Here is a 27,387-nt window from a genome sequence, read left to right on the forward strand (position 1 = left end):
CCCACCCTATCAAGACCCCTCAGGATTTTGTTTCACTCGGGTTCCAACACCTGCAGACTTCCTACCGCCAAACTCTCCACACCGCATACATTTCAGTAAATTCTCTCCCACTGTTGTAAACTCCAGAGGATTGCAGCCCAGCCTGTCCAACTTTTCCCCCTAAGGAAACCCACCATAAGGTATCAGCCCATTAAACCTTCTCTGAACTGCTTCCAATATATAACATCCTTCCTTAAGTAAGATCATTACTGTACACAGACTCACCGAAAGCCTGTGTAACTGAAGCTTGACATCCCCACTGCTGCATTCAACTCCCCGGCAATAAACAATAACATTCTGCTCACTTTCCTAATTTGCTGTGCCTGAATAGGAACCACTTGCAAATCGTGCACGAGGACACCCAGATCCCTCTGCACCTCAAGAGCTTCAAACTGTGCACCATTTCAATAACGCGCTTTTCAGTTTCCCTTCCAAAATGGACCATGTCACAAGTTCCCACGCTACACTCCAGGTGCCAGATCTTTGTCCACTCACTGAATCTATCTGTACCCCTTTGTAGCTTCAACTTCGTCACCACAGCACACTTCCCTACCTGTCGTCGTGTCACCGGCAGATTTAGCAACTATGCCTTCATCAAAGTCATTTGTATTAATTGTAAAAATTTGAGGCCCTGGCACCGATCTCCATGGCGTGCCACATTATATCCAATATTATCTCCACAGATGCTGCCTTACCTGATGAGTTTTTCCAGCATTATCTGGTTTTTATTTCTGATTTTATGGTGACACACCCTTGTCCCAAACCTCGCGCTCTCGCTAATTCTTTTCAAAATCCTAAACCCTTTTAAACAAATCACCTTGAAGAGCTGAGTACCAACCAGCAGCTCAACTCGTGGTTCCAATGCAGATCCTGTTGACGTCAAACTGAAACACCTTTTATTCATCTGTCCTTCCAGGCACCGGATCCCCGAATTTCCATGATAAACTCCCTTAAAACATTTCCTAACCCTCTGCCACTCTCAGAGTACAGGGATTTTTACAGGTTGTAGGGTCAGAGATACAGCATGGAAACAGACAGTGGGCTGAAGGGCCTATGCTGACCCATCATTTACACTAATCCTACACCAATCTAATCCCATTTTATTCATCCCTGCATTCCCATCAACTCCCAGATTTTACCAGTCACCCACACACTGGGGACAATTTACAGTGGCCAATTAATTCATAATCCGCACTTCTTTGGGATGCGGGAGGAAACCCGTGCGGTCACAGAGAGAACGTGCAAACTCCACACAATCAGTGCCTGAGGTCAGGATCAAACCCAGGTTACTTGCCAGCTGAGGCAGAGACTATCAACTGCACCACTGCGCTGCCCTTAAAGTATCTTTCTAATCGTCTTTCTTTTCAATGTTTCCTCTCCAGCGGACCTGCATCTTTAAGTTCCTCGGGGCAATCGCTGTGGATCTGGGAATGGAAAGAGTGAAACCTTTTCTGCCGATGATTATCACGCCTCTTTACAGAGAATTAAACAGTACATATGCAGAGCAAGGTGATCTTCCTGTTACTTGAACCATGCATTGAATTTTGCTCTTTGTGAAATGGCATCGGTTGCAAATGTCCTGTTCAACGTTCCCCGCTGGCCCTGTTGGTGCAACAACGTTATAAGTACCGGCACCAGCTGTAAACACCTGGCAACATCTGTGCAGCCGATAATGTTCACAGGATCGCACAGCACACACACAGAGGGGACTCCACCCATCCTGTCTGTGTGAGGTCCTTGAAACAGTCTCATCTCTCCTGTCCCTCCTGTCTCACAAAATGATTCCTTTCGGAGTGTTTGGAGAACAAAACTCTCAGACTTGAGCACAGAAAGGCACTCAGTCCGACTACAGGGGCTCCCCGTGTTATGGGTGACCTGACTTAACAGAAATCCAACTTTATGCAAATTTCCCAGACATTAGAAACATAGAAAAACTACAGCACAATTCAGGCCCTTCGGCCCACAAAGCTGTGCTGAACATTCCCTACCCTAGAAATTACTAGGCTTACCCATAGCCCTCTATTTTACTCAGCTCCATGTAACTATCTAACAGTCTCTTGAAAGACCCTATCGTATCCGCCTCCACCACCATTTCCTGCAGCCCATTCCACGCACATTTTTAACACATTTTTCAAGATAGTAATATTTAGAGTCTTAGAGCGCTACAGCACAGACTCTTCAGCCCATCTAGTCCGTGTCAGCATGGTTTTCTGCCTAGTCCCATCTACCTGCACCTGGACCATATCCCTCCATACCCCTCCCATCCATGTACCTATCCAAACTTCTCTTAAATGTTACAATTGAACCCGCATCTACAACTTCTGCTGGCAGCTCGTTCCACACTCGCACCACCCTCTGGGTGAAGTAGTTCCCTCTCAGATTCCCCTTAATTTTTCACCTTTCACCCTAAAACTATGACCTCTAGCTCTAGTCTCACCCAACCTGAGGGGAAAAGCCTGCATGCATTCACCCTATCTATACCCCTCATAATTTCGTATACCTCTATAAGATCTCCCCTCATTCTCCTGCGCTCCAGGGAATAAAGTCCTAACCTATTCAACCTTTCCCTATAACTCAAGTCCCGGCAACATCCATGTAAATTTTCTCTGCACTCTTTCAAGCTTATTGATATCTTTCCTGTAGGTAGGTGACCAGAACTGCACACAATACTCCAAATCCGGCCTCACTAACATCTTGTACAACTTCAATATAATGTACTCAATGCCCTGATTTATGAAGGCCAATGTGCCAAAAGCTCCCATTTACGACCCTATCTACCTTTGATGCCACTTTCAAGGAACTATGGATCTGTATTCCCAGGTCTCTCTGTTCTCCCACACACTTCAGAGCCCTACCATTCACTGTGTAAATCTTACCCAGGTTTGTCCTCCCAAAGTGCATCACCTCACACTTGTCTGCATTAAATTCCATCTGCCATTTTTCAGCCCATTTTCCTTCCCTTGATCAACCTTACTGATAATCTTCTCTAAAAACTATAAGTTTGGTTAGACATGACCTGCCACGCACAAAGCTATGTTGACTATCCCCAATCAGGCCCTGCCTATCCAAATATTTGTATGTCCTGTCCCTCAGAATATCTTCCAATAATTTACCCACGATTGATGTCAGGCTCACTGGCCTATAATTTCCCGGCTTGTTCTTAGATTCTTTCTTAAACAACGGAACAACATCAGCTATCCTCCAGTCCTCCGGCATGTGGCTAAGGATGCTTTAAGTATCTCTGCCAGGGCTCCTGCAATTTCTGCACTAGCCTCCCACAAGGTCCGAGGGGACACCTCCTCAGGCCCTCGGGATTTATCCACCTTCATTTGCCTCAAGACAGCCAGCACCTCTTCCATAATCCGGATATGGTCCATGACCTCACTATTTTTCTTCAGACTCTGTCTGTCTTTTGCATAAATACAGACGAAAAGATTTATTTACAGTCTCCCCCATTTCTTTCGGCTCCCTGCATAGGTGACCACACTGATCTTCAAGAGGACCAGTTTTGTCCCTTGCTACCCTTTTGCTCTTAGTATAGCTATAGAAACCCTTGGGATTCTCTTTCACCCTGTCTGCCAGAGCAACATCATGTCCTCTTTTTGCCCTCCTGATTTCTCTCTCAAGTGTTCTCTTGCATTTCTTATACTCTTCAAGCGTCTCATTTGATCCTAACCACCTATACCTGATATGCACCTTTTTCTTTACCAGGGCCTCAATATCCCTCAATAACCATGGTTCCCTAAACCTGTTAGCCTTGCCTTTTATTCTAACAGGAACATACAGTTTCTGTACTCTCAATATTTCACTTTTGAAGGCCTCCCACTTACCAAGCATCTCTTTGCAGGAAAACAGCCTGTCCCAATCCACACCTGCCAGATCCCTTCTGATGCCATCAACATTGGCCTTCCTCCAGTTTAGAATCTTAACACTAGGGCTAGTCCTGTCCTTCTCCATAATTATCTTGAAACTAATGGAATTATGATCACTAGATCCAAAGTGTTCTCCTACACTCACTTCTGTCACCTGCCCTGTCTCGTTCCCTAAGAGGAGATCCAGTATTGCGCTCTCTCTAGTTGGGACCTCTACATATTGATTAAGGAAACTTTCCCGAACACATTTGACAAACTTGATCCCATCCAATCCCTTTACAGTATGGGAGTCCTAGTCAATATGTGGAAAGTTAAAATCACCTACTATCACAACTTTACAGTATATTTCCTACAACTATCTGCTATCTGTCTATAAATTTGCACCTCTAAATCCCTCTGACTATTTTGTGGTCTATAACATCGTCCCATTAACGTGATTGTCCCTTTTTTTCTATTCCTCAGTTCCACCATATTGCCTCAGTAGATGAGCCCTCCAGTATGTCCCCTCTGAGCACTGCCGTGACATTCTCCCTGATGAGTAATGCCACCCCTCCCCCTTTAATACCTCCCCCTCTATCGTGTCTAAAACATCAGACCCCGGAACATTGAGCTGCCAGTCCTGCCCCTCCTGCAACCAAGTCTCACTAATGGCTACAACATCATAATTCTACGAGCTGATCCACGCTCTAAGTTGCTCTGCCTCACCTACAATACTCCTTGCATTGAAATAGATGCAACTCAGAACATTAGTCCCACCGCGCTCAACCTTTCTGTTTCCATCTTTGCTTGTAGTCTTAACGTCTACTTTCCCCACATTTCACAGTATTCATTACTGACAGGATACTGTATATATTCCATTGGTTTAACATTGGAACGTAATGTACTGTGCTGCTACTGCAAAAAGCTCATTTTAATGGTGTTTCTACCCTGGGTATGTATGCCCATGACAATGACCTTGAATTACAGGTAGTGTTGGGGTGAATATTTGATGAAATGAAAGCATTATAGCAAGTGCATGCAGAGCGATACGGTTTGGGTAGCTGTAGTTATGGAGAGATCAGCTGATGGGCAGTTCTTGGGAATGGAACCCCCACCTAACCTGGGACTGCCTATACTGCTTCTTGTGTTCCTTCAGCTGCCTCCCACTCCTCTTCGTCCCTGCACTCTTGAGAGGGAAGGTCCCACAGAGCTTCTCGCAGAGAATCTGTGAACCAACCTGAAGCCAAGAGCAGAGGCGGCAGGCTCAGGGAGGAGGTGGGGATAACCTTTGCTTTTTGGCACTGACTCGCTCCCGAGCCCAGGTTGGGGAAGTGCTGCACTGTCAGTCATACGGTTGTACAGCAAGCACAGAATAGGGCCCTTTTGACCCAACACACCCATGCTGATCTTTTTGTCCACCTACACTAATGCCGTTTGCCTGCATTAGGTCTGTATCCTTCTACACCTTCCCTGTTCAACTGTCTGTCTAAATGCCTCTTAAACACTTGTATCTGATTCCAGCACCTCCTCTGGTAGCAAGTTCCAGACATCAACCACTCTGTGTGTAAAATAAAACTTGCCGTCAGATCCCCTTTAAAACTCCTCCCTCTCACCTTAAACCTGTGCACTCTGGTTTTTGTTGCACAAAATTTAAAGATTTAGACCATCTATGCTGCTCACAATCTCACCCCTCAGCCTCCCCCACTGCAGGGAAAACAAGCCCAGCCTGTCCAATCCCTCCCCGTAACTGAAGTCCTCCGATCCAGGCAACATCCTGGAGAATCTCCTCTGCACCCTCTCCAGCACAGCCACATCCTTATCACGTACTTCCAACTTTCAGGTGAGACATTAAACTGTTGCTTATTCTGCTCGTTGGGAGGCATAAAATATTCCGTGGGACAAACTGAGAAGGGCAGCAAGATCTCCCGGTGTCCTGGGGTCAGTGTTTAACACATCACTGAAATTGTGAGAGCTTGCAGTGCATAAGATATTTGCTGTGTTTCCTGCACTAAACCAGTGACCACATTTCTGAAGTACTTCTCTAAAGGTGCTTTGGGGCACTCCAAACAAGTGAAGATGCTATAGAAAAGCAGGTCCTTCTGCATGACCATTGGCTGGCCATTGTACTTGTTGGGCCCAACGCTGCCACGTGTCCCATCCGGTTGCTACGGTTTGTTCTTTGACGTGTGCTGATCTGATCTGCATTCCCTTCCAGACCCAACGCTGAGGAACCTCTCCCAGGAGATCATTGAGGTGCTGAAGAAACTGGTTGGGCTGGAAACTTTCTCCACCAGTTTTGCAGCCGTGCAGAGGCAGAGCAGCCAGAAGAGGGCTTTGAGGAAACAACAGAAGGCCATGCAGGTGAGGAGGCCACCCTCATCCCTGCACACAATCACTTACAGCTACAGAATCTCCCTCATTGCAATGCAGGAGGCCACTCAGCCCATCAGGTCCACACCAGCTCCCAAATGTGCAGTCCCAACTGCCTAGTTCCCCCTCACCTTATTTTCGTGTTTCCCTGCACCTTGTTCTCTCTCTCAGCCTCATCAATTCCCCTTTGATTCTTCCACCACTTATCCGTAACTTACAGCAGCTCATTAACCTACCAACCTGTCCGTCATAGAAACAGACCCTTCAGCCCACTGAGTCCGTACTGAGCAGCAACCACCTGCTCACACTAATCCTACATTAATCCCATTTTATTCTCCACATTCTTGTTAACTCTCCCCAGATTCTACCCCTCACCCACCCACCGGGGGCAATTCACAGCAGCCAATTAACCCACCAACCCGCATATCTTTGGGATGTGGGAGGAAACTGGAGCACCCAGGGGAAACCCACGCGGTCACAGGTAGAACCGTGCAAACTTTACACAGTGCCCGAGGTTAGGATTGAACCCGGGTCTCTGCCGGTACGAGGCAGCGGCTCTACCAGCTGTGCCACAAGCCCATGCGGCCACAGGGAGAAGGTGAAGATCTCTGTCAGGTCCGCCCTCAGTCCTGTCAGCCTTTTTTTTACACAACTTCCCCATTCCTCTGGGTCTGATTCCTTTCGTGACCTCGGTGACCTGTGTTGCTTGTTTTTGAGAGAGTGACGTGCGTTAATCCTCTTCACGTTTCGATTTGAGCAGACCGTTGCAAACCCAGATGTCGCTGCGAGGAAGAAACTCAAAAAGCACAGAAACAAAATTCAAGCAAAGAAAAGAAAGATTGAAGCCCTGCGACCCAATTACAAGGCAAAGAAGGCCAGGAGCAGCGGCCTGAAAGACTTGGCCATGGTGGAGTGAAATGGAAGAAAGGCAACTGGGTTTTAGTCAAATGATCTCTACACAAGGATTTTATAATGGAAGCTGAAGAGTGGCATCTGATGTCTGTCATTTTCAGCAGTGTATTTGTAACTGGGCTCCAGGAGTATTTAACATGAGGTACAGTTTAATGTACTGTTTATCCAGTAGTCTATCAATAAAAGGTGTTTTACAGAAAACTGGCGCTCGTACAGGGTGAGCTCCTCCTGTTCCGTCTTCACTGGTCTGGGGGCAACGTCCCAGAGGTAATGTGGTGGGATGCAGAGTCTTTGTTTCCAGAATCTGAGAAAAAGCACACTCTGGACTACTTAGGAACTCATACCAGCGCCTGAGCTCAGCACAAGGTGGTATTCATCTTAGACCTGGGATATTCGCATCCCCTTCCTGTTTCAATCCCAGAGTTTTTATATCGCTCATCTTTGGCCTTTCCCTCTGACCTCACCCGGTTTCCCATTGATGGTGACTTTGGGTATTTTTGAGATTGTTTCAATAACATAGCTAAAATGCAAATTTTGTGAAATTCCATACGGAGTCATACAGCACAGAAACAGGCCCTTCAGCCCAACCGGTCCATGCCGACCAAGATTCCCATCTAAGCTAGTCCCATTTGCGAAATATCTGTATTTTGTTCTCTCTGACTGGGCTGTTGAAATTCCTTTCTTACAGTCATACAGAGGTCAGCCCTCGAGTGTTCATTTACACCCTGGCAGATCTGTACCTCAAACCCATTTGGGAACTGGAATTGGTTTATTATTGTCACGTACTGAGGTACAGTGAAAAACTTGTCTTGCATACCGTTCATACAGATCAATTCATTACACAGTGCATTGAGGTAGTACAGGGTAAAACAATAACAGAATGCAGAATAGTGTTACAGTTACAGAGAAAGTGCAGTGCAGGCAGACAATAAGGTGCAAGGTCATAACAAGGTAGGTTGTGAGGTCAAGAGTCCATCTTATCGTACTAGGGGACCGTTCAATAGTCTTATAACAGCGGGATAGAAGCTGACCTTGAGCCTGGTGGTACGTGCTTTCAGGCTTTTGTCCGATGAGAGAGGGGAGAAGAGAGAATGTCCGGGGTGGGTGGTGTCTTTGATTATGTCAGCTGCTTTACCGAGGCAGCAAGAAGTGTAGACAGAGTCCATGGAGGGGAGGCTGGTTTCCGTGACATGCTGGGCTGTGTCCACAACTCTCTGCAGTTTCTTGCGGTCCCGGGCAGAGCAGTTGCCGTACCAAGCCGTGGTGAATAGGATGGATCCGGACAGGATGCTTCTATGGTGCATCAATAAAAATTGGTGAGGGTAAGAGTGGACATGCCAAATTTCCTTAGCCTCCTGAGGAAGTAGAGGCGCCGGTGAGCTTTCTTGGCTGTGGCACCCACCCAGGATGTAAGAATATAGGAAGCAAACGGGTTATTGCTTATGAAGACGGACACAAGCTATTTAATTCCTCTACCATTTCCTCGTTTTCCCCCTTATTAATTCTTCTGCCTCTGTTGAGGGGTATCCATTTGCGTTGCCTTTTTTCTTTCTGCACACCTACTAAAGCTCCTGCAGTCTACGTTTCTCGTCCGTTCACTCATATTCTGTCTTTAATTTCTTTGTCACTTTTGTTGAACTTAAAATGCTCCCAGTCCTCAAGCCCACTGCGTGTCTGACAACACTGAGGCTTTTCCTGCAGTGTAACACTCTAATTTCTCCCGTCAGTCATAGACGGATCGCTTCTCTCAGCAAAATATTTAACTTATTAAAGAATGATCACTATTGAAAATTTAGTTGGTTAACAATCACAAAAACATCTCCATGTTGTTCAATTGTTAGTGTGTGATGCCCTTCATTTGTTTATGGTTTATTAATGTCACTTGTCCTGAGGTACAGTGAAAAACTTGTCTTGCACACCAATCGTACAGGTCAATTCATTACACAGTGCAGTTACGTTGAGTCACTACAGAGTGCATTGACGTAGTACAGGTAAAAACAATAACAGTACAGAGTAAAGTGTCACAGTTACAGAGAAAGTGCAGTGCAATAAGGTGCAAGGTCTCAACAAGAGAGATTGTGAGGTCAGAGTCCATCTCATCGTAGTTTCTCCGGGCTTTTCACTACATTCACGAGGAAGTATCGGTTGTACTGGGCAGACTCTGATGGTCAGCCGGCCAGTCAGTGATGGTTTGAGAAAATCGAAGCAACTTCAGATGCTGGAACTCTAAAGCAAAAACAGTAAATGTTGGAAATACTCAGCGGGTCGGTCAGCCTCTGTGGGAAGAGAAGCAGAGTCAGTGTTTCATGTCAAACACCCCGCACCATGGGCACACAGTGACCGCAGTGGCCGCCATCCACGGAAAGCTCTGCGGCTACTCACCCAGACTCCGTCAGCACTTCCCAAGCCCATTGAAGGCGAGGGCAGCGGGTCCAGGGAGCACCACCACCCACAGGTTCCTCTCTCAGTCACCGTCACTGGGTTGGACGGCTCTCCCCCACCGGGAGCACCTCCCCCAGGGCTTCCGTGAGGCAGCTCGCTCACACCTTGTGGGCAGTTTGGAGGCACAATAAATGCTGGTCAGCAATGCCCATATCCCATGGAAGGGGTTCAAAGTAAACTGCCCTCCTGCCCCAAACTGCCCTCGAGAGGGTCCACAGCTCGGCATTCTATTTTCTTGGGCTAATGTTTACTCCCTAGGCAACATTCAATGCAGATTTACTGGGCCTTGCTGTTTGTGGAAGCTTGCTGTGCTCCATACATCAACACAGACCAGTTACTGCACAGTGAGGCACCATATGCCCCATCGAGTCCATGCTCTCCATTTTGTCCCATCATCTACCCTCTCCCCAGAGCCTGCACACCCTTCCCTTTCACCCTCGACCTGTTCCCCCAGTCCTTGACCCCTCCACTAAGTCTCTCCATCTACTCTGTCTTTTGGCTTCCTGATTTTAGATCCCTCCATCAGCTCCCCTCACAATCTCCCCTGTTCCCAGCAGAACAACCCGTCTCCACAAGACTAGAAGTCCCTCGTCCATGGAATCATTCCAGTAAATCTCTTCTGCACCCCCTCCAAAGCTTCACATCTTTCCCACAGTGTGGTGCCAGAACCGGACACAGGACTCCAGTGTTTCATAAAAGCTCATCGTGACATCCGTGCCTGCCTCTAAAACTTGGGTCTGCTTTCACCTGCCATGCTCCTTGCACTCAGTGATGGACCTACCCTCCCACATACCCTTTCCTGAAGCCAATTTAGAATTGTGCCTTCCAGTTTACCTAACGACTATATTTTCTAAAACTAGTTGGGCTGACAGGCCTGTTTCCATGCCGTGTAACTCGACATGGTCAACCTTTATGGGACATTGTGAAAGCTTTGTGTAAGTGAACTTTCTTCCCATTGCACCTGTGACGTTAACACCAGCACGAAGCCAGTACAACCCAGAGCTCATGGGGAACATTGACTGCCTCCAGAAATATTTACTAATGCATCTATAAATAAATATCCAAGCTATTGGTTAAAAAATAATCATCTAAAATCTGATTTGAACAATTTTGTGGAGATCACTAAATGTTCTGCTGATCCATGGGGAGAGGGGACTAGAACAGAGTACAGCAGGGGAACAGGCCCTTCAGCCCACAGTGTTGTGCTGAACTAATTGAACTTTTTCCTACTGCCTACACAGTGTCCATATCCTTACATTCTCTGCACATTCATGTGCCTATCAAAGAGCCAGTTAAACACCTCTATCGTATTTGCCTCCACCGCCAGAGCAGGTGCAATGGAGATTTACCAGGATGTTGCCTGGATTGGAGACAGTGTCTTATGAGGATAGGTTGAGTGAGCTCGGGCTTTTCTCTTTGGAGAGGAGGAGGATGAGAGGTGACTTGATAGAGGTGTACAAGATGATAAGAGGCATAGATCGAGTGGACAGTCAGAGACTTTTTCCCAGGGCGACAATGGCTAACACAAGGGGGCATAATTTTAAGGTGATTGGAGGAAGGTATAAGGGGGATGTCAGGGGTAAGTTTTTTTACACAGAGTGGTGGGTGCACGGAACGCACTGCCGGCAGAGGTGGTGGGGGCAGATGCATTAGGGACATTTAAGAGACTATCTAGACACATGAATGATAGAGAAATGGGGGGCTATGTGGGAAGGAAGGGTTAGATAGATCTTAGAGCAGGATAAAATGTCGGCACAACATTGTGGACCAAAGGGCCTGTACTGTGCTGTAATGTTCTCTGTTCTACCACCCCTGCCAGCACATTCCAGGCACCCACCACTCTCTGTGTAAAAAAAAACTTGTCCCACACATCTCCTTTGAACTTGCCCCCTCTCACCTTAAATGCATGCCCTCTGGTATCTGACATTTCAACCCTCAATAAAGCAGATTGTCTTCAATTTATTTGCCACATTAAAAGTTTCAGTTTTACCGTTCGCTTACGTAACCCAGTATTGTGTGTAGAAATGTTCACACGTTGCAAAACGGGACTGCATTTCAGAATCTGGTGGTGAAATAATTAGAGACATAGATTATCATTCAATTATCTTGGTGAATTGCAGGAATATTCACACAAATTAAATGTCAGGATAAGGGTTAGGGTTATTTTTATAAATGATTTAGATGAGGAAGTGGAGGGGTGGGTTGGTAAGCTTGCAGATGACACAAAGGTTGGTGGTGTAGTAGATAGTGCAGAAGGTTGTCATAAGTTGCAATGGGATTTAGACAGGATGCAGAGCTGGGCAGAGAAGTGGCAGATGGAGTTCAATCCGGAGAAGTGTGAAATGATATGCTTTGGAAGAACGAATTTGAAGGCAGAATACATGGTTAATGGCAGGATTCTTAGCAGTGTGCAGGAACAGAGGGATCTTGGGGTCCAAGTACATAGATCCCTCAAAGTTGCCTCACAAGTGGATAGGGCAGTTAAGAAGGCGTATGGTGTGCTGGCCTTCATTAGCCGGGGGTTTGAGTTCAAGAGCCGTGAGGTAATGTTGCAGTGGTTAGACCACACTTAGAATACTGTGTTCAGTTCTGGTCACCATACTAGAAGAAAGATGTGGAAGCTTTAGAAAGGGTGCAGAGGAGATTTACAAGGATGCTGCCTGGGTTGAAGAGCATGTCTTGTGGGGAAAGGTTGAGTGAGTTAGGGCTTTTCTCTTTGGAGTGACGCAGGATGAGAGGCGACTTGATGTGATATCTTTTATAAGATTATGAGAGGCATACGATATGAGAGGTGTAGATAGAGTGGACAGCCAGCATCGTTTCCCCAGGGTGGCAATGGCCAATTCCAGAGGACATCAGTTTAAGGTGAGTGGAGGAAAGTTCAGGGGGGATGTCAGAGGTAGGTTCTTTACACAGAGAGTGGTGGGTGTCTGGAACGCTCTGCCGCGGGTGGTGGGGGTAGAGGCTGATACAACGGACATTTAAGAGACTATTAGATAGCACATGGATGTAAGAAACACGGAGGGTTATGGGAGGTGAAGTAGGGAGGGGAAAGATGGAATGGGGATAAGGTTTATATAGGTCGGCACAACACTGTGAGCTGAAGGGCCCGTACTGTGCTGTACTGTTCGATCTTCTATGTTAATCTGTTCCCTTTATTACTTCATTCGTTAATCAGTGTGGAGATTTGGGGACAGAAATACAATTCACTGCAGGCGAGAATCTAAGACTGGTTGTCTAACCTCTAATTTATCAGAATTGTGGGATATTTGGTTATTGGGTATGGGACTGGAGATGGGTCAGTCAGATCTACACGATTGCCTGGTACAGAGGCCCTGTAGTTAACCTGCCCCCTCAGAGGGTAAAGTGGGTGCCAGGGAGGAGGTGTTGGGAATTGTGTTAGACGCCGAGTTTTCACCTCCAGAACTGTCCTATCCACTTAGAATCCAGGGAAGCCCATCTGATTGTTGTCAGGGTCTTTGTTGGAATCAGCTTGTGATAGCTCAGAATGTGTCGTGTCTAACAACTGAAGAGCAGTTCTACCCCTCATGGAGACAACGGATTTGACCCAATGTAATCCTACCAAAAGTGCATGACTAAGCAATGTTGCATCTCCAGTTAAATATTTGTTGTTGATAATTAACAACAATGGTCGTTGATGATAAAAAATGGCTTTTAAACTGAATCTAAAACCTTCTGAATCACTTTAGAGGCTTAAATGCTGCAAAATTAATCAACACATCATAACAATGGTTCAAATCAGACTCACTGAAATGGAAAAGTTTGCTTTTGAAAAATAAGTTTATTGGAAGATTCAGAAAACCTTGCATGCGTAATAACCAAAAGTCTCCGGAATTTTGAAACGGCTCAGACAACACTTCAGGTTCAAGTTCAGGAGACAAAGATTGCAGCAAAAGAATAGAAATAGTCATTGGACAATCACAGACAATTCAATCCTTGTCACATGTATCCTTCAGCAATCTTCCAGAGTCAACATGGTGCTGAGTACTGTAACAAACAATGTCAAACATTAATTACACGTGCATAAAGTGTGTCCAAGCAGCTGGATTTAAATAACCTTTGCATTTTTTCAGGTACAATAATGTTCATCTCTTTAACTTTACACACCAATAATTTGTATTTTTATTACATGCCAATAAATCTTTGCCAGTAGTCATCAATTATGGAGAGGTTGTGGAGAGACAGGGAAAAGTGGACCTCTACTGCCAGCTGTTGGCCACCATCTGCAACTGCATTTATGAGTCAGACTGTACGGCAGTGATGTTAGGAAGCACTTTGCACATAAAATGGTTGCTGAATTCTGGAACTCTCTTTTCCCCAAAAAGATGCTGAGATTGTGTGTCCATTGAATCACCAGAGAATGAGTGTGATGGATTTCTGTTAAGCAAAGAGTGATGCAGCAGCATGCATGGATCAACAATGATCTAATTAATTGGAGGAAGGAACTGCAGAGCCTCCTGTGTTTTACCCGAGAGGGAGAGGATGGGGGAGCGGGAAGTGGGGATGTTCCATCGCGGTTTGCTGCAGTAAAGAGGTGCCTCAATTCCACTGGTGCAGTCTGTAGTGTCGGTCAGACACTGGCTGCACACACAACCCAAGACCACTGGGAACCTGTAGATCGGGTCAATGTCAGCTGGACATCCAGGAAGTCTGAGGGAAATGTACTTGATTTCTCGGTAGGTGCAGACTCTCTGGGTCAGGGCGATCTTTGGCAGAAGGGTTTTAATGTTGACATCCTAGAAAACAACACAATTCATTAATGGGGAAAATGTGGTTTGTCACATACATACTGTAAATGGCATTAAATCACAGGTCCCTGAAGTCACAGCACGGAAACAGACCCTTCAGCACAACTGATCCATGCCGACCAAGATTCCCATCTGAGCTAGTCCCATTTACCTGCATTTGGCCCATATTCCTCTATTTAAACTAGATCGGTTTGTAAGACAAGTTTTTCACTGTACCTGTACTAAACCAATACCAATGCCAATTTGCGGAGGGGGGGGGGGAAGGGGACCCAGAGTGTTAGAGCAGATAGTGAGATGGAGGAGGATAAAGGTCATGCGAGGACTGCAGGTATCGACAGAAATCAAAGGTTTGAACATGATAGAAATGTTCTCAGGTGCATCTATTTCAATGCCAGAAGTATTGTAGGTAAAGCAGATGAGCTTAGGGCGTGGATTGGCAGTGGGATTACGACATTATTGCTATTAGACTTAGCTGCAGGAGGGGCAGGACTGGCAGCTTAATGTCCCAGGGTTCCGTTGTTTCAGACGTGATAGAGAGGGAGGGATGAAAGGGGGAGGAGCAGCATTACTGGTCAGGGAACAGATCACGGCTGTGCGTAGACAGGACAGAGGCCATATGGGTGGAGCTAAGGAATGGGAAAAGTGTGACCATACTAATAGGGTTGTATTATAGTCAGAGAGAATTGGAAGAGCAAATCTGTAGAGAGATAGCAGACTGATGTAAGAAACAGAAAGTTGTAATAGTCGGGGATTTTAACTTTCCACATATTGACTGGGACTCCCACACTGCGAAAGGGCTGGATGGCTTGGAGTTTGTCAAATGTGTTCGGGGAAGTTTTCTAAGTCAATATATAGAGGTACCAAGAAGAGAGAATGCAATACTTGATCTCCTATTAGGGAACCAGACAGGTCAGGTGACAGAAGTATGTGTAGGTGAACATTTTGGGTCCAGTGACCATAATGTCATTAGTTTCAAGTTAATTATGGATAAGGACAGGTCTGGTCCTCGGGTTGAGGTTCTAAATTGGAGAAAGGCCAATTTTGTGGAAATGAGAAAGGATCTAGGAAGAGTGGATTGGGATAAGTTGTTTTCTGGCAAGGATGTGTTCAGTAAGTGGAAGGCCTTCAAAGGCGAAATTTTGAGAGTGTAGAGTTTGCATGTTCCTGCCAGGATTAAAAGCAAAGTTAACAAGCATAGGGACCTTGGTTTTCAAGGGATATTGGCGATCTGGTTAAGAAAGAGAGAGAGGTGTATCGCAGGTATAGGCAACTAGGAACAAACGAGGTACTTGAAGAGTATAGAAAATGTAAGAAAATACTAAAAAAGGAAATCAGGAAGGCAAAAAGGAGACATGAGGCTGCTTTGGCAGATAATGTGAAGGTAAACCCAAAGGGTTTCTACAAGTATATAAAGAGTAAAAGGGACAAAATTGGTCCCCCAGAAGATCAGAGTGGTCGTCTATGTGTGGAGCCTCAGGAGGTGGGGGAGATCTTAAATAGTTTTTTTGCATCAGTATTTACTCAGGAAACTGGCATAGTGGATATGGAAGGAAGGGAAACAAGCAGTAGTGTCATGGAACATATAGAGATTAAAGAGGAGGAGGTGCTTGATGCTTTACAGCGAATAAAGGTAGATAAATCCCCAGGGCCTGACAGGATATTTCCTCGGACCTTGAGGGAGACTAGTGTAGAAATTGCAGGGGCCCTGGTAGATATATTTAAAATGTCCTTAGCCACGGGTGTGGTGCTGGAGGACTGCAGGGTAGCTCATGTTGTTCCATTGCTTAAAAAAGGCTCTAAAAGTAAACCAGTTAATTACAGGCCGGCGAGCCTGACATCAGTAGTGGGTAAATTATTGGAAGGTGTTCTGAGAGATCAGTTATACAAGTATTTGGACAACCAAGGGCTGATTAAGGATAGTCAGCATGGCTTTGTGCGTGGTAGATCATGTTTAACAAATCTTGTAGAGTTTTTCAAGGAGGTTACCAAGAAAGTAGATGAAGGAAAGGCTGTGGATGTTGTCTACATGGACTTTATTAAGGCCTTTGACAAGGTCCCACATGGGAGATTAGTTCAGAAGGTTCAGTCAATGGGTATCCATGGAGAGGTTGTAAACTGGATTCGAAATTGGCTGAGTGGGAGAAGACAGAGAGTGGTTGTGGATGATTGTTTCTCAGACTGGAGGCCTGTGACCAGTGATGTGCCTCAGGGATCTGTGCTGGGGCCATTGTTGTTTGTTGTCTATATCAATGATTTAGATGATCAGCAAGTTTGCTGATGACACTAAGATTGGAGGCGTTGTGGACAGTGAGGGAGGCTTTCAAAGCTTGCAGAGGGATCTGGACCAACTGGAAGAATGGTCCAGAAAATGGCAGATGGATCTTAATGCAGACAGGTGTGAGGTGTTGCACTTTGGAAGGACAAATCAAGGTAGGACATACATAGTAAATGGTAGGGCACTGAGGAGTGCGGAGGAACAAAGGGATCTGGGGGTTCAGATACATAATTCCCTGAAAGTGGTGTCAGAGGTAGACAGGGTTGTAAAGAAAGCTTTTGGCATCCTGGCATTCATAAATCAAAGTACTGAGTACAGGAGTTGGGATGTTATGGTGAGGTTGTATAAGACATTGGTGAGGCCAAATTTGGAGCATTGTGTGCAGTTCTGGTCACCTAACTATAGGAAGGATGTCAGTAAGATTGAAAGAGTGCAGAGGAGATTTACCAGAATGTTGCCGGGTCTGCAGGAGTTGAGTTACAGGGAAAGATTGAACAGGTTAGGACTTTATTCCTTGGAGCGTAGAAGAATGAGGGGACATTTGATGGAGGTTTACAAAATTATGAGGGGTATAGACAGAGTAAATGCGAGTAGGCTCTTTCCACCTAGATAAGTACGAGAGACAAGTACGAGAGGACATGGCTTTAGGGTGAAAGGGGAAAGGTTTAGGGGGAACATTAGAGGGAACTTCTTCACTCAGTGAGTGGTGGGAGTGTGGAACGAGCTGCCATCTGACGTGGTAAATGCGGGCTCGCTCTTAAGTTTTAAGAATAAATTGGATAGATACATGGATGGGAGAGGTCTGGAGGGTTATGGACTGGGTGCAGGTCAATGGGACTAGCAGAATAAAGTTTTGGCACAGACTAAAAGGGCTGAATGGCCTGTTTTCTGCGCTGTAGTGTTCTTTGGTTCTATGGAAACCTTGCCTACCCATGTACCTGTCTAAATGTCCTTTAAATGTTGTTAATGTACCTGCCTCACCCACTTCCTCTGGCAGCTCATTTCCATATACTGACCACCCTCACCTAGAACAGTACAGCACAGGAATAGGCCCTTCAGCCCAACTCGTCCATGCTGACCAAGGTGCCTCCCTGAGCTAGTCCCATTTGCCCAGGTTTGGCCTGTATCCCTCTGAACCTTCCTAATCCCTGTACCTGTCCAAATGTCTTCTAAATGTCATTATTGTACCTGCCTGAACCACTCCCTCTGGCAGCTTGTTCCATACACTCACCACCCTCTGGGTGAAAAACTTGCCCCTCAGGTCCCCCTTAAATCTTCCCCCCTCATCTTAAACCTGTGGCCTCTAGTTCTAGACTCCCCCACCCTGAGGAAAAAATGTGACCATCCACCTTATCTACACCCCCCATGAATTTATAAACCTCTATTAGGTCACCCCTCAGCCTCCTTCCGTCCAGGGAAAACAGTCCCAGCCCGTCCAGACTCTGCAGTCCTGGTGAAATCCTAGTGAATCTTTTCTGCACTCTAGTGCACCGGTCTACTCTTTCTACACTCGTGTGGCCAAGCACAGCTCAAACGCCATCTGTAAATTCACCGATGACACCACTGTTGTTGGCAGAATGTAAGATGGCAACAAGAAGGTGTACAGGAGTGAGATAGATCGACTGGCTGAGTAGTGTCGCAACAACAACCTCGCACTCAATACCCAGGAACTGATTGTGGACTTCAGGAAGGGGAAGTCGGGAGAACACACACCAGTCCTCATTGAGGGGTCAGCAGTGGAAAGGGTGAGCAGCTTCAAGTTCCTGGGCATCAACATCTCAGAGGATCTGTCCTGGGCCCAACACATTGATGCAATCACAAAGAAGGCACGTCAGTGGCTCTACTTCATTAGGAGTTTGAGGAGATTTGGTATGTCACCAAACACTCTTGCAAGTTTCTACAGATGTACAGTGGAGAGCATTCTGGCTGGTTGCATCACCGCCTGGTCTGGAGGCTCCAATGCGCAGGATCACAAGAGGCTGCAGAGGGCTGTAGACTCAGCCAGCTCCATCACGGGCACAACCCTCCCCACCATTGAGGACATCTTCAAGGGGCGGTGACTCAAGAAGGTGGCATCCATCACTAAGGAACCTCACCACCCAAGACATGCCCTCTTCTCGTTACTACCATCAGGGAGGAGGTACAGGAGCCTGAAGACCCACACTCAACAATTCAGGAACAGCTTCTTCCCCTCTGCCATCAGATTTATGAATGGTCCATGAACCCCTGAACATAACCTATAAATGATTCTGATCATCATCAAAGCAGAGCAGGCAATGGACCAAGTGCTGGGAAATGGGATTAGTGTAGATAGTTAATTAATGGTCGGTATGGGCATGATGGGCTGAAAGGCCTGTTTCTCTGCTGTATGGATCTATCACTCTGCTTATTGCAGCATTGACCGAAGATGGACAACAGGTTGGTTGCGTCAGAGAACAGGAGCCTACAACCGTCAGACGCGAGTACGGTTATCCCGGCACATACCGCAGTCTCCTACCTGTGACATGCAGAATCCAGCGCAGATGGTGGTGTTGATGGCCATGCAGAAGTTGCACCCTTCCTTCTCCACGTACAGCACGTGTCTTGTCAAGGAGCACTGGGCACCCGCCTGGGCCAGAGACAGGAGGAGAGGGAGCAGACGCAGAGTGCACATGCTGTAACACACCAGTCCAAACACACCAGCCTTAACGTCACCGACTCGAGGTGTCCACCTGTTTGGACCAGGTGGCCTGCATTAGTGCTGCACAAACACAGCACGGCTCCTGCATTAGTGTTGCACAAACACAGCATGGCTCCTGCATTAGTGCTGCACATACGCAGCACGGCTCCTGCATTAGTGCTGCACAAACGCAGCACAGCTCCTGCATTAGTGCTGCACAAACACAGCACAGCTCCTGCATTAGTGCTGCACAAACGCAGCACGGGGAAGATGTCGTTCTGCTGCACTGCTCCAGACTGTATGAACTGAGGAACATCAGCAAACAAGGACAAGTGGTCGGTACCAAGCAAACACTGGCTCATAACCTCTCCCCCTACATTAACACAGCTTCTAATCACTCACCTGAAGGAGCCTCTCCAAACTGAAGCCATTGCTACAAAACCCTCTCCCACTTTAAGTAATCCCCACTACCCCACACCAACCAGGCCTCTTCTTTCCTTCCCTTTCCCAGCATCTCTCTCTCTTTTCTACCCCTCTTTTTCTCTCCTTACCTTTGACCCATCCCCAGTGGATCTGCTCTCCTCTCCTCCCCGGCACCTTACCTGCATCTACCTATCACCACCCTGTGCCCACCTCTCCTCCCCTCTGTTGTCCACCTATAACTGCTCTGCTTTTCCTCCTATATATCAGGCTTCCCCTTTTCCTATCTTCAGTCCTGGAGAAGGGTCCTGACCGGAAACGTTGACCGCCTGCTTTTCTCCACGGATGCTGCCTGGCCTGCTGAGTTCCTCCAGCATCATCGTGTTTTTCATCTAGATTCCAGCATCTGCAGTCCTTTGCTTTGCTACAAAACCGTCCCCTCAGAATATCTGCTGTACCCTTGATCTAAATCTATCCTTTCTCAAGTCCAAGCTCCCACTGAGGTTACAGGCAGGAACACAGAAATGTAAATTCACAGGATCCAATTGACACGCCAGGACATAAAAGGAACAACCAAAGACTACAGCCAAGGTAGAGATACGAGATTACCTTGCATGTGGTGTTGTCGGTGAAGACAGCCAGCTCTGGTCCCAGCCCCAGAGTCCTGGTGGTTTATACTGGTCCAGAACTAATCTCCGGATGTACACAGGTAAACAATGCACCCTGCTCCCCACGTGCAGCGCTAATCTACAGCTTAAACCTACTTGTAATTGGCTGGAGGTACATGATTAATATTCTAAACACAAGAATCTGCTGGGGATTAAAAAGGAAATTAGTTGGAGTGCATTATAACCCAGACAGTCGTTCAATAAATAAAAGCAAACTAATTAAGTGGAATGAGACTGCGGGGTGTTTACATCTGGCCCCACAGGTTCCTCATGGGAGAGCTGGAGGTCTCTGGTTAAAAGTGAAGGTTCGTGAGCCTTTATCAGAATCAGGTTTATTATCACTGACTTATGTCATGAAGTTTGTTACTTTATGGCAGCAAGACATAAAAATTACTATAAATTATGTACAAAAAAATAAATAGCGCAAAAGTAATAACGAGGTAGTATTCATGGGTTCATGGACCATTCAGAAATCTGATGGCAGAGGGGAAGAAGCTGTTCCTGAATCATTGAGTGTGGGTCTTCAGGCTCCTGTATCTCCTCCCCAATGGTAGTAACAAGAAGAGGGCATGTCCCGGGTGATGAGGGTCCTTAGTGATGGATGCCGCCTTCTTGAGGCACCACCTCTTGAGGATATCCTCAATGGTGGGGAGGGTTGTGCCCGTGATGGAGCTGGCTGAGTCTACAACCCTCTGCAACCTCTTTCGATCCTGTGCATTGGAGCCTCCAGACCAGGAGGTGATGCAACCAGTCAGCATGCTCTCCACCGTACATCTGTAGAAATTTGCAAGAGTGTTTGGTGATGTACCAACTCTCCTCAAACTCCTGATGAAGTAGAACCACTGGTGTGCTTCTTCGTGATTGCATCAATGTGTTGGGCCCAGGACAGATCCAAAAGGAAGTAGAGCTGGAGTCTGTGACTATTGTTAAGGCGGAGGTGGATAGATTCTTGATAAGTGGTGGGGGGTGGGGGGGGAAGAAAGATTACTGGGGGTGGGCAGGAGTGAGGAGCTGAGGTAAATTGATAAATTGGTTTATTATTGTCACATGTACCGAGGTCCAGTGAAAAACCCGTCTTGCATACCGTTCATACAGATCAATTCATTACACAGTGCATTGAGGTAGTACAGGGTAAAACAATAACAGAATGCAGAATAAAGTGTTACAGTTACAGAGAAAGTTCAGAGCAGGCAGACAATAAGGTAAAAGGCCATAACAAGTCAGATTGTGAGATCAAGAGTTCACCTTTTAGTGTATGTTGAGGTCCATTCAAGTGTCTTATAACAGCGGGATAGAAGGTGTCCTTGAGCCTGGTGGTACGTGCTTTCAGACTTTTATATCTTCTGCCCAAGGAGAGGGGGGAGAAGAGAGAATATCCAGGGTGGGTGGGGTCTTTGATTATGTTGGCTGCTTTACCGAGGCAGCGAGAAGCGTAGACAGAGTCCATGGAGGGGAGGCTGGTTTCCGTGATGTGCTGGGCTGTGTCTACAATTCTCTGCAGTTTCTTGCAGTCAAAGGCAGAGCAGTTGCCGTACTAAGCCATGATGCATCCGGATAGGATGCTTTCTGTGGTGCATCGATAAAAATTGATGAGGATCAAAGAGGACATGCCAAATTTCTTTAGCCTCCTGAGGAAGTAGAAGCACTGGTGAGCTTTCTCGGCTGTGGCGTCTACGTGGTTGGACCAGGACAGCCCATTGGTGATCTTCATTCCTAGGAACTTGAAGCCCTCAAACCTCTCGATCTCAGCACCGTTGAATTAAACAGGTACGTGTGCACCTCCTGCCTTCCTGAAGTCAATGATCAGCTCTTTAGATCAGCCGCGATCTTGTTAAAAGGTGGAGCAGGGGTCGATTGGCTGAGATGTAAATGTGGGTATCCTTGTACAGGGATCACAGGGTTACTGAGCACAGCAGGAAACAATTGGAAAGTAAACAAGATGTGTTGCTCCAGATTCCAGCATCGGCAGTCTCTCGTGTCTCCAAGGTGCTGATTTATTGCTGGGGGCATGGACGTCCAGGTCGGGAGGTTGTGCTGCAGGTGTGAAGGACTTCATTGAGAACTTCCCTGAAGCGATGACAGGGAATAGTTGCCTGAGGAGCAGGGAGCAAGGGTTTACCTGGTCAATTTGGGGGAGTGGATGTTGGCCTGGGAGGAAACGTTGGTTACCTGCACCCTCAGGCATCTTGGGAAATCAGACACTGCCACCCACCACCTGCGCTTGATTTGCTTGGCAAGTTTGCAGATGACACTAGAATAGGTGGTATCGTAGACAGTGGAGATGGTTATCAGAGATTACAAGGGGTCTTGATCGGCTGGGTAAGTGGGCCAGGGAATGGCAAATGGAGTTTAATTCAGATAACTGTGAGGTGTTGCATTTTGGGAATTCAAATGAAGGTAGGACTTCCATAGTGAATGGCAAGGCGCTGGGGATTGTGGTAGAACAGAGGGACCTTGGAGATCAGGTACATGGTTCCCTGAAAGTGGAGTCACAGGTAGACAGGGTGCTGAAGAAGGCTTTTGGCACACTGGCCTTCATCAGTCAGGGCATACAACCTTCCCTCAATGTCAGCAAAACAAAAGAGCTGGTCATTGACTTCAGGAAGGGGGATGGTGCACACGCTCCTGTTTACATCAATGATGCTGAGGTCAAGAGGGTTGAAAGCTTCAAGTTCCTAGGAGTGAACATCACCAATTGGCTGTCCTAGTCCAATGACATAGAGGACACAGCCAAGAAAGCTTACCAGTGCCTCTACCTCCTCAGGAGGCTAAAGAAATTTGGCATGTCCCCTTTGACACTCACCAATTTTTATTGATGCGCCATAGAAAGCATCCTATATGGATACATCATGGCCTGATATGGCAACTGCTCTGCCCGGGACTGCAAGAAACTGCAGAGAGTTGTGGACACAGCCCAGCGCATCACAGAAACCAGCCTCCCCTCCATGGATTCTGTCTACACTTCTTGCTGCCTTGGTAAAGCAGCCAGCATAATCAAAGACCCCACCCACCCCAGACATTCTCTCTTCTCCCCTCTCCCATCGGGCAGAAGATACAAAAGCCTGAAAGCACGTACCACCAGGCTCAAGGACAGCTTCTATCCCAAGTCCCCTGGTAAAATAAGATGGGCTTTCAATCTCACAATCTACCTCGTTATGGCCTTGCACCTTATTGTCTGCCTGCTCTGCACTTCTCTGTAGCTGCCTCCACCGGTGCGGGCTGGTCTGCCCTGGGACACTGAGCTGCTCCAACCCCAACCTCCGTACATACCTTAGGACTGAGTGCTGAAGGGTGTTGGAAATCTTTGCCAGAGATCGCCAGTGTTTGCCCAGTCAGCCACAGTAACCAGGCTGACATCTCACAGGGAAGCCCATTGCTGAGGCAAGTCAGGGTCTCACTGAGGAAAGAGAACAGGCACAGGAGGAGGCCACTCGGCCCCTCAGTCCTGCCCCACCATTCAATATGACCATGGCTGATCTGCCCCAGGCCTCAGTTCCCTCCTGTGCCAGCTCCTTATATTCCTCAAGCCCCTGATCGCTGAAAAGTTTATCTACCTCCATTTTAAACACTTCCAATGATCCCCCTCCACCACCCTCCAGGGTAGAGAATTCCGGAGACTCACCACTCTCTGCAAGAAGATATTCCTACGATCTGAGTTGCTAACCCAGAGGGAAACTCCGACATGTTTCACCAGGGTCCCTCCTGAGAGAGGACACTGACATCGGTGGATGTCTCCAGTTACAGAGTTTGCCGCGATGTACCCAGAAGGAGGTTATGACCAGGTGAAGTAGCTTCAGGGGATGTAATGGAGGGGTTAAAGTGGCAAAGGGCTTCAGCAGCCTGGAAGGGAATGAGATCCTTCAACAAGGACTGTTCAGGACTGAGGTCAGGAAAGTCTGCACACAGAGGGGTCTCTCCCCCAAAACACCGATGAAGCCCATGGGTCACGGGACTGGGGTGGGGGGTGCGGGGGGGGGACAGTTTTGGGGTGTCCAGGGGCAGGGAACACAGGTGGTCAATGGTGCAAGGGCCCAGAGTGGTCAATGATCTGACTGCAGGCAGAACTTGCTCAAGGTCCACAATGACCTCCCTCTGTCAAAGTCGAGTTTATTGTCAGATGTACAAGTCCATGTGTGCACGGGTGCAATGAAAATCTTACTTGCAGCAGCATCACAGGCACAGAGCATCAGATCTGACACACAGCATCGGATCACAGCGTCAGATCTGATCTTACACATAGCATCGGATCACAGTGTCAGATCTGATCTTACAGAGGTTAGATGTTAATTTCTTTACACGGTAGAACGTGTGGAGACACACCAGGTCAGTCGTCATTAGATTCCAAGTCCCAACCTGGGAGGTTCAGCCAGTGAACGATCGGCACCTGGAGACAGGCTCTCCCTGGGGAGGGGGAGACATCAGGGAAAATGGGGGCTCCATCACGGGCACAACCCTCCCCACCATCGAGGACATCTTTAAGAGGTGGTACCTCAAGAAGGCGACATTCATCACTGAGGACCCTCACCATCCAGGACATGCCCTCTTCACGTTACTACCATCGGGGAGGAGGTACAGGAGCCTGAAGGCCCACCCTCGACGATTCAGGAACAGATCCTTCCCCTCATGGGACTATAGTATGAGGCTCCAGTGCTACTGTCACACCCCCAGCCAGACGATTCCAGTGCCAACTACAACGTTGACCTCAACAATCCCTGAACTTCCCCAGGAGTGTCCTCTCCTCTCCAGGCCCCCTCATTACTGCCCCATTAGCCCACTCTCAAACAAAGCACAGAAGATGTTGATAACAGGCAGTCCTTCAAGGATATCCTCAAGAAGGCAGCATCCATCACTGAGGACCCTCACCACCCGGGACATGCCCTCTTCTCGTTACTACCATCGGGGAGGAGGTACAGGAGCCTGAAGACCCACACTCAACGATTCAGGGACAGCTTCTTCCCCTCCGCCATCAGATTTCTGAACGGTCCATGACCCCATGAATCATTACTCCTTTTTGCACTATTTATTTATTTTGTAATTTATAGTGATTTTATGTCTTTGCCCTGTACTGCTGCCGCAAAACAACACATTTCATGCCATTTAAGTCAGTGATAATAAATCTGATTCTGATTCTGGGGTGAGAAGGGATTGAGGCAATTAACGTCAGGGTGTTGGTCTGCAGCGAGAAGCATCTCCAATGGCAGCTCAGGAAGACTGCTTATCACCAGAGCACAAGTTGGGAGGCTGATTGGAGAGGACATGATTTGATGCGACTCTGCAAGTTATGCAACCAGGAGAGGGGTGATTGACAGGTTGAAAGATTTGCAAGTGCATTTTACCATGGATAATTGGGCTCATTAGCTGGTGTGAAGTGATGGTTGTGGAAGGGTGTAAAATGGCTGGAGGGCAGGGATTGCAGCCAAGGTGTGAATAATGAGGAGCGATGTTGTGTCCACCCAGAGAGTATCTGTGGCCCAGCACTGGGAAACACACCTCAAAGTACCAGCATCGCAGGCAGTCCAAGGAGATTCACCAGGGTAATTCTGCGATGACAGGGTGCTCCTATCAGGAGAGATGCCATAAAAGATACCATTAAACTGGAGAAAAGATTTACGAGGATGTTACCTGGACTTGAGGGCCTGAGTTATAGGGAAAGGTTGGGCAGGCTACTACTTTATTCCTCGGGGTGTAGGAGACTGAGGGATGACCTTATAGAGGTGTATAAATCATGAGGGGCATAGACAGGGTGATTGCACACAGTCTTTGTCCCAGGGTTGTGGAATCAAGAACTAGAGGGCATAGGTTTAAGGTGAGAGGGGAGAGATTTTATAGAAACCTGTTTTTAACACAGAGTGTAGTCAGTATATGGAACGAGCTGCCGTGGGTGAGGCAGGTACACGGACAGGTACATGGATAGGAAAGGTTTAGAGGGAAATGGGCCAAACGTGGGCAAATGGGACTGGCTTAGATGGGCATCTTGGTCAGCATGGACAAGTTGGGCCTAAGGGCCTGTTTCCGTGCTGTGTGACTCTATAACTCTAAGGGAGGGTAAACAGATTGGGTCAGTATTTGGAGGTTAAAAGAATGAGGAGTGATCTTATTGAAACATAAAACATCCTGAGAGGGGTTGATAGATGTTGAGATGTTTTCACTGGTGGGACAGACTCAGATGAGGGGACATAGTTTCTACATTAGGGGTAACTGAGGTTTGATCCAGGTGTAGTGTGGGGTCTACAGCTGCATTAACACTGCAACCATTCTAACTCGGTGGGAAGCTCCTGGGGGTCTTGCATTGGGTGATTACCCAGTAGAAGGGCCGAAGGGGAAGTGGGGGTTCACGTTATTTGTTTGTTTCAGCTGTTACCTGCAGAGACTAGCGGACACAGCCTGGTCCATCGTGGGCACAGCCCTCCCCACCACTGACCGCATCTGTGTGGCCAGATTCAGTATCGTTATGCAAGACAAGTTTTTCACTGTACCTCATTACAAGTGACAATAATAAACCAATACCAATACCAATCTACAGGAGGTGCTGCCTCAAGAAGGCAGCATCCATCATCAAGGATCCCCACCATCCGGGCCATGGCGTCTTCTCGCAGCTACTGTCGGGCAGGAGGTACAGAAGCCTGAAGTCCTACACCACCGGGTTCAGGAACAGCTACTTCCCTTCAACCATTCCGTTCTTGAACCGATCTGCACAATCCTAACCCGACCTCAGCAACGGAACACGACGCACCACCTCTCGCACTATCAGGGACTTGTCTCTGATTTTGTCTTCGCTAATGGCTTGTACTGTACAGTCTTTTCTTTCTTGCATAATTTATGTTCAACTTATGTATCATTTATATTCTGTGTTGTGTGTACCTACGTGCTGGTGATGCTGCTGCAAGCATGTTTTTCATTGTACCTGTACCTCACCGTACTTGTGCCCACGACAACAAACTCGACTTGACTTGATCTGCAATCTGCTCCAGGATCTCCGTCC

At 47.2% G+C, this 27,387-nt stretch overlaps 3 protein-coding genes across 6 annotated transcripts in view; 1 reads left to right on the forward strand and 2 right to left on the reverse strand.

The window, feature by feature from the left end:
• The window catches only part of utp20 (UTP20 small subunit processome component), a 124,980-nt gene extending 117,607 nt beyond the window's left edge, over nt 1-7,373 (forward strand). For all 4 annotated transcript variants that reach the window (XM_052030063.1, XM_052030064.1, XM_052030066.1 and 1 more), the window contains 3 exons: nt 1,422-1,548; nt 6,106-6,251; nt 7,021-7,373. In XM_052030063.1, the coding sequence (XP_051886023.1) occupies nt 1,422-1,548; nt 6,106-6,251; nt 7,021-7,176 (429 nt within the window). In that variant the 3' untranslated portion in view covers nt 7,177-7,373. The remainder of the gene's footprint in view (nt 1-1,421; nt 1,549-6,105; nt 6,252-7,020) is intronic.
• The window catches only part of LOC127578273 (NADH-cytochrome b5 reductase 3-like), a 644,669-nt gene that overhangs the window by 86,471 nt on the left and 530,811 nt on the right, over nt 1-27,387 (reverse strand). The gene's annotated exons all lie outside the window — the stretch shown is intronic.
• On the reverse strand, nt 14,060-19,311 carry LOC127578166 (thyrotropin subunit beta-like). The gene is made up of 2 exons (XM_052029791.1): nt 19,156-19,311; nt 14,060-14,371 (listed from the first exon to the last, which is right to left on the reverse strand). Exons 1-2 carry the CDS (start codon nt 19,309-19,311, stop codon nt 14,060-14,062), a joined length of 468 nt encoding a protein of 155 aa, XP_051885751.1.

This window comes from Pristis pectinata, chromosome 15, assembly GCF_009764475.1.
Source record: "Pristis pectinata isolate sPriPec2 chromosome 15, sPriPec2.1.pri, whole genome shotgun sequence".
Taxonomy (NCBI): domain Eukaryota; kingdom Metazoa; phylum Chordata; class Chondrichthyes; order Rhinopristiformes; family Pristidae; genus Pristis; species Pristis pectinata.

Excerpts from the sequence above, each read along its gene's own strand:
- LOC127578166 (XM_052029791.1), bottom strand. The coding sequence starts at position 19,311 with ATGTGCACTCTGCGTCTGCTCCCTCTCCTCCTGTCTCTGGCCCAGGCG. Across the intron at positions 14,372-19,155 it reads CTGGATTCTGCATGTCACAG|GATGTCAACATTAAAACCCT; the intron begins GTAGGAGACTGC and ends GTTGTTTTCTAG.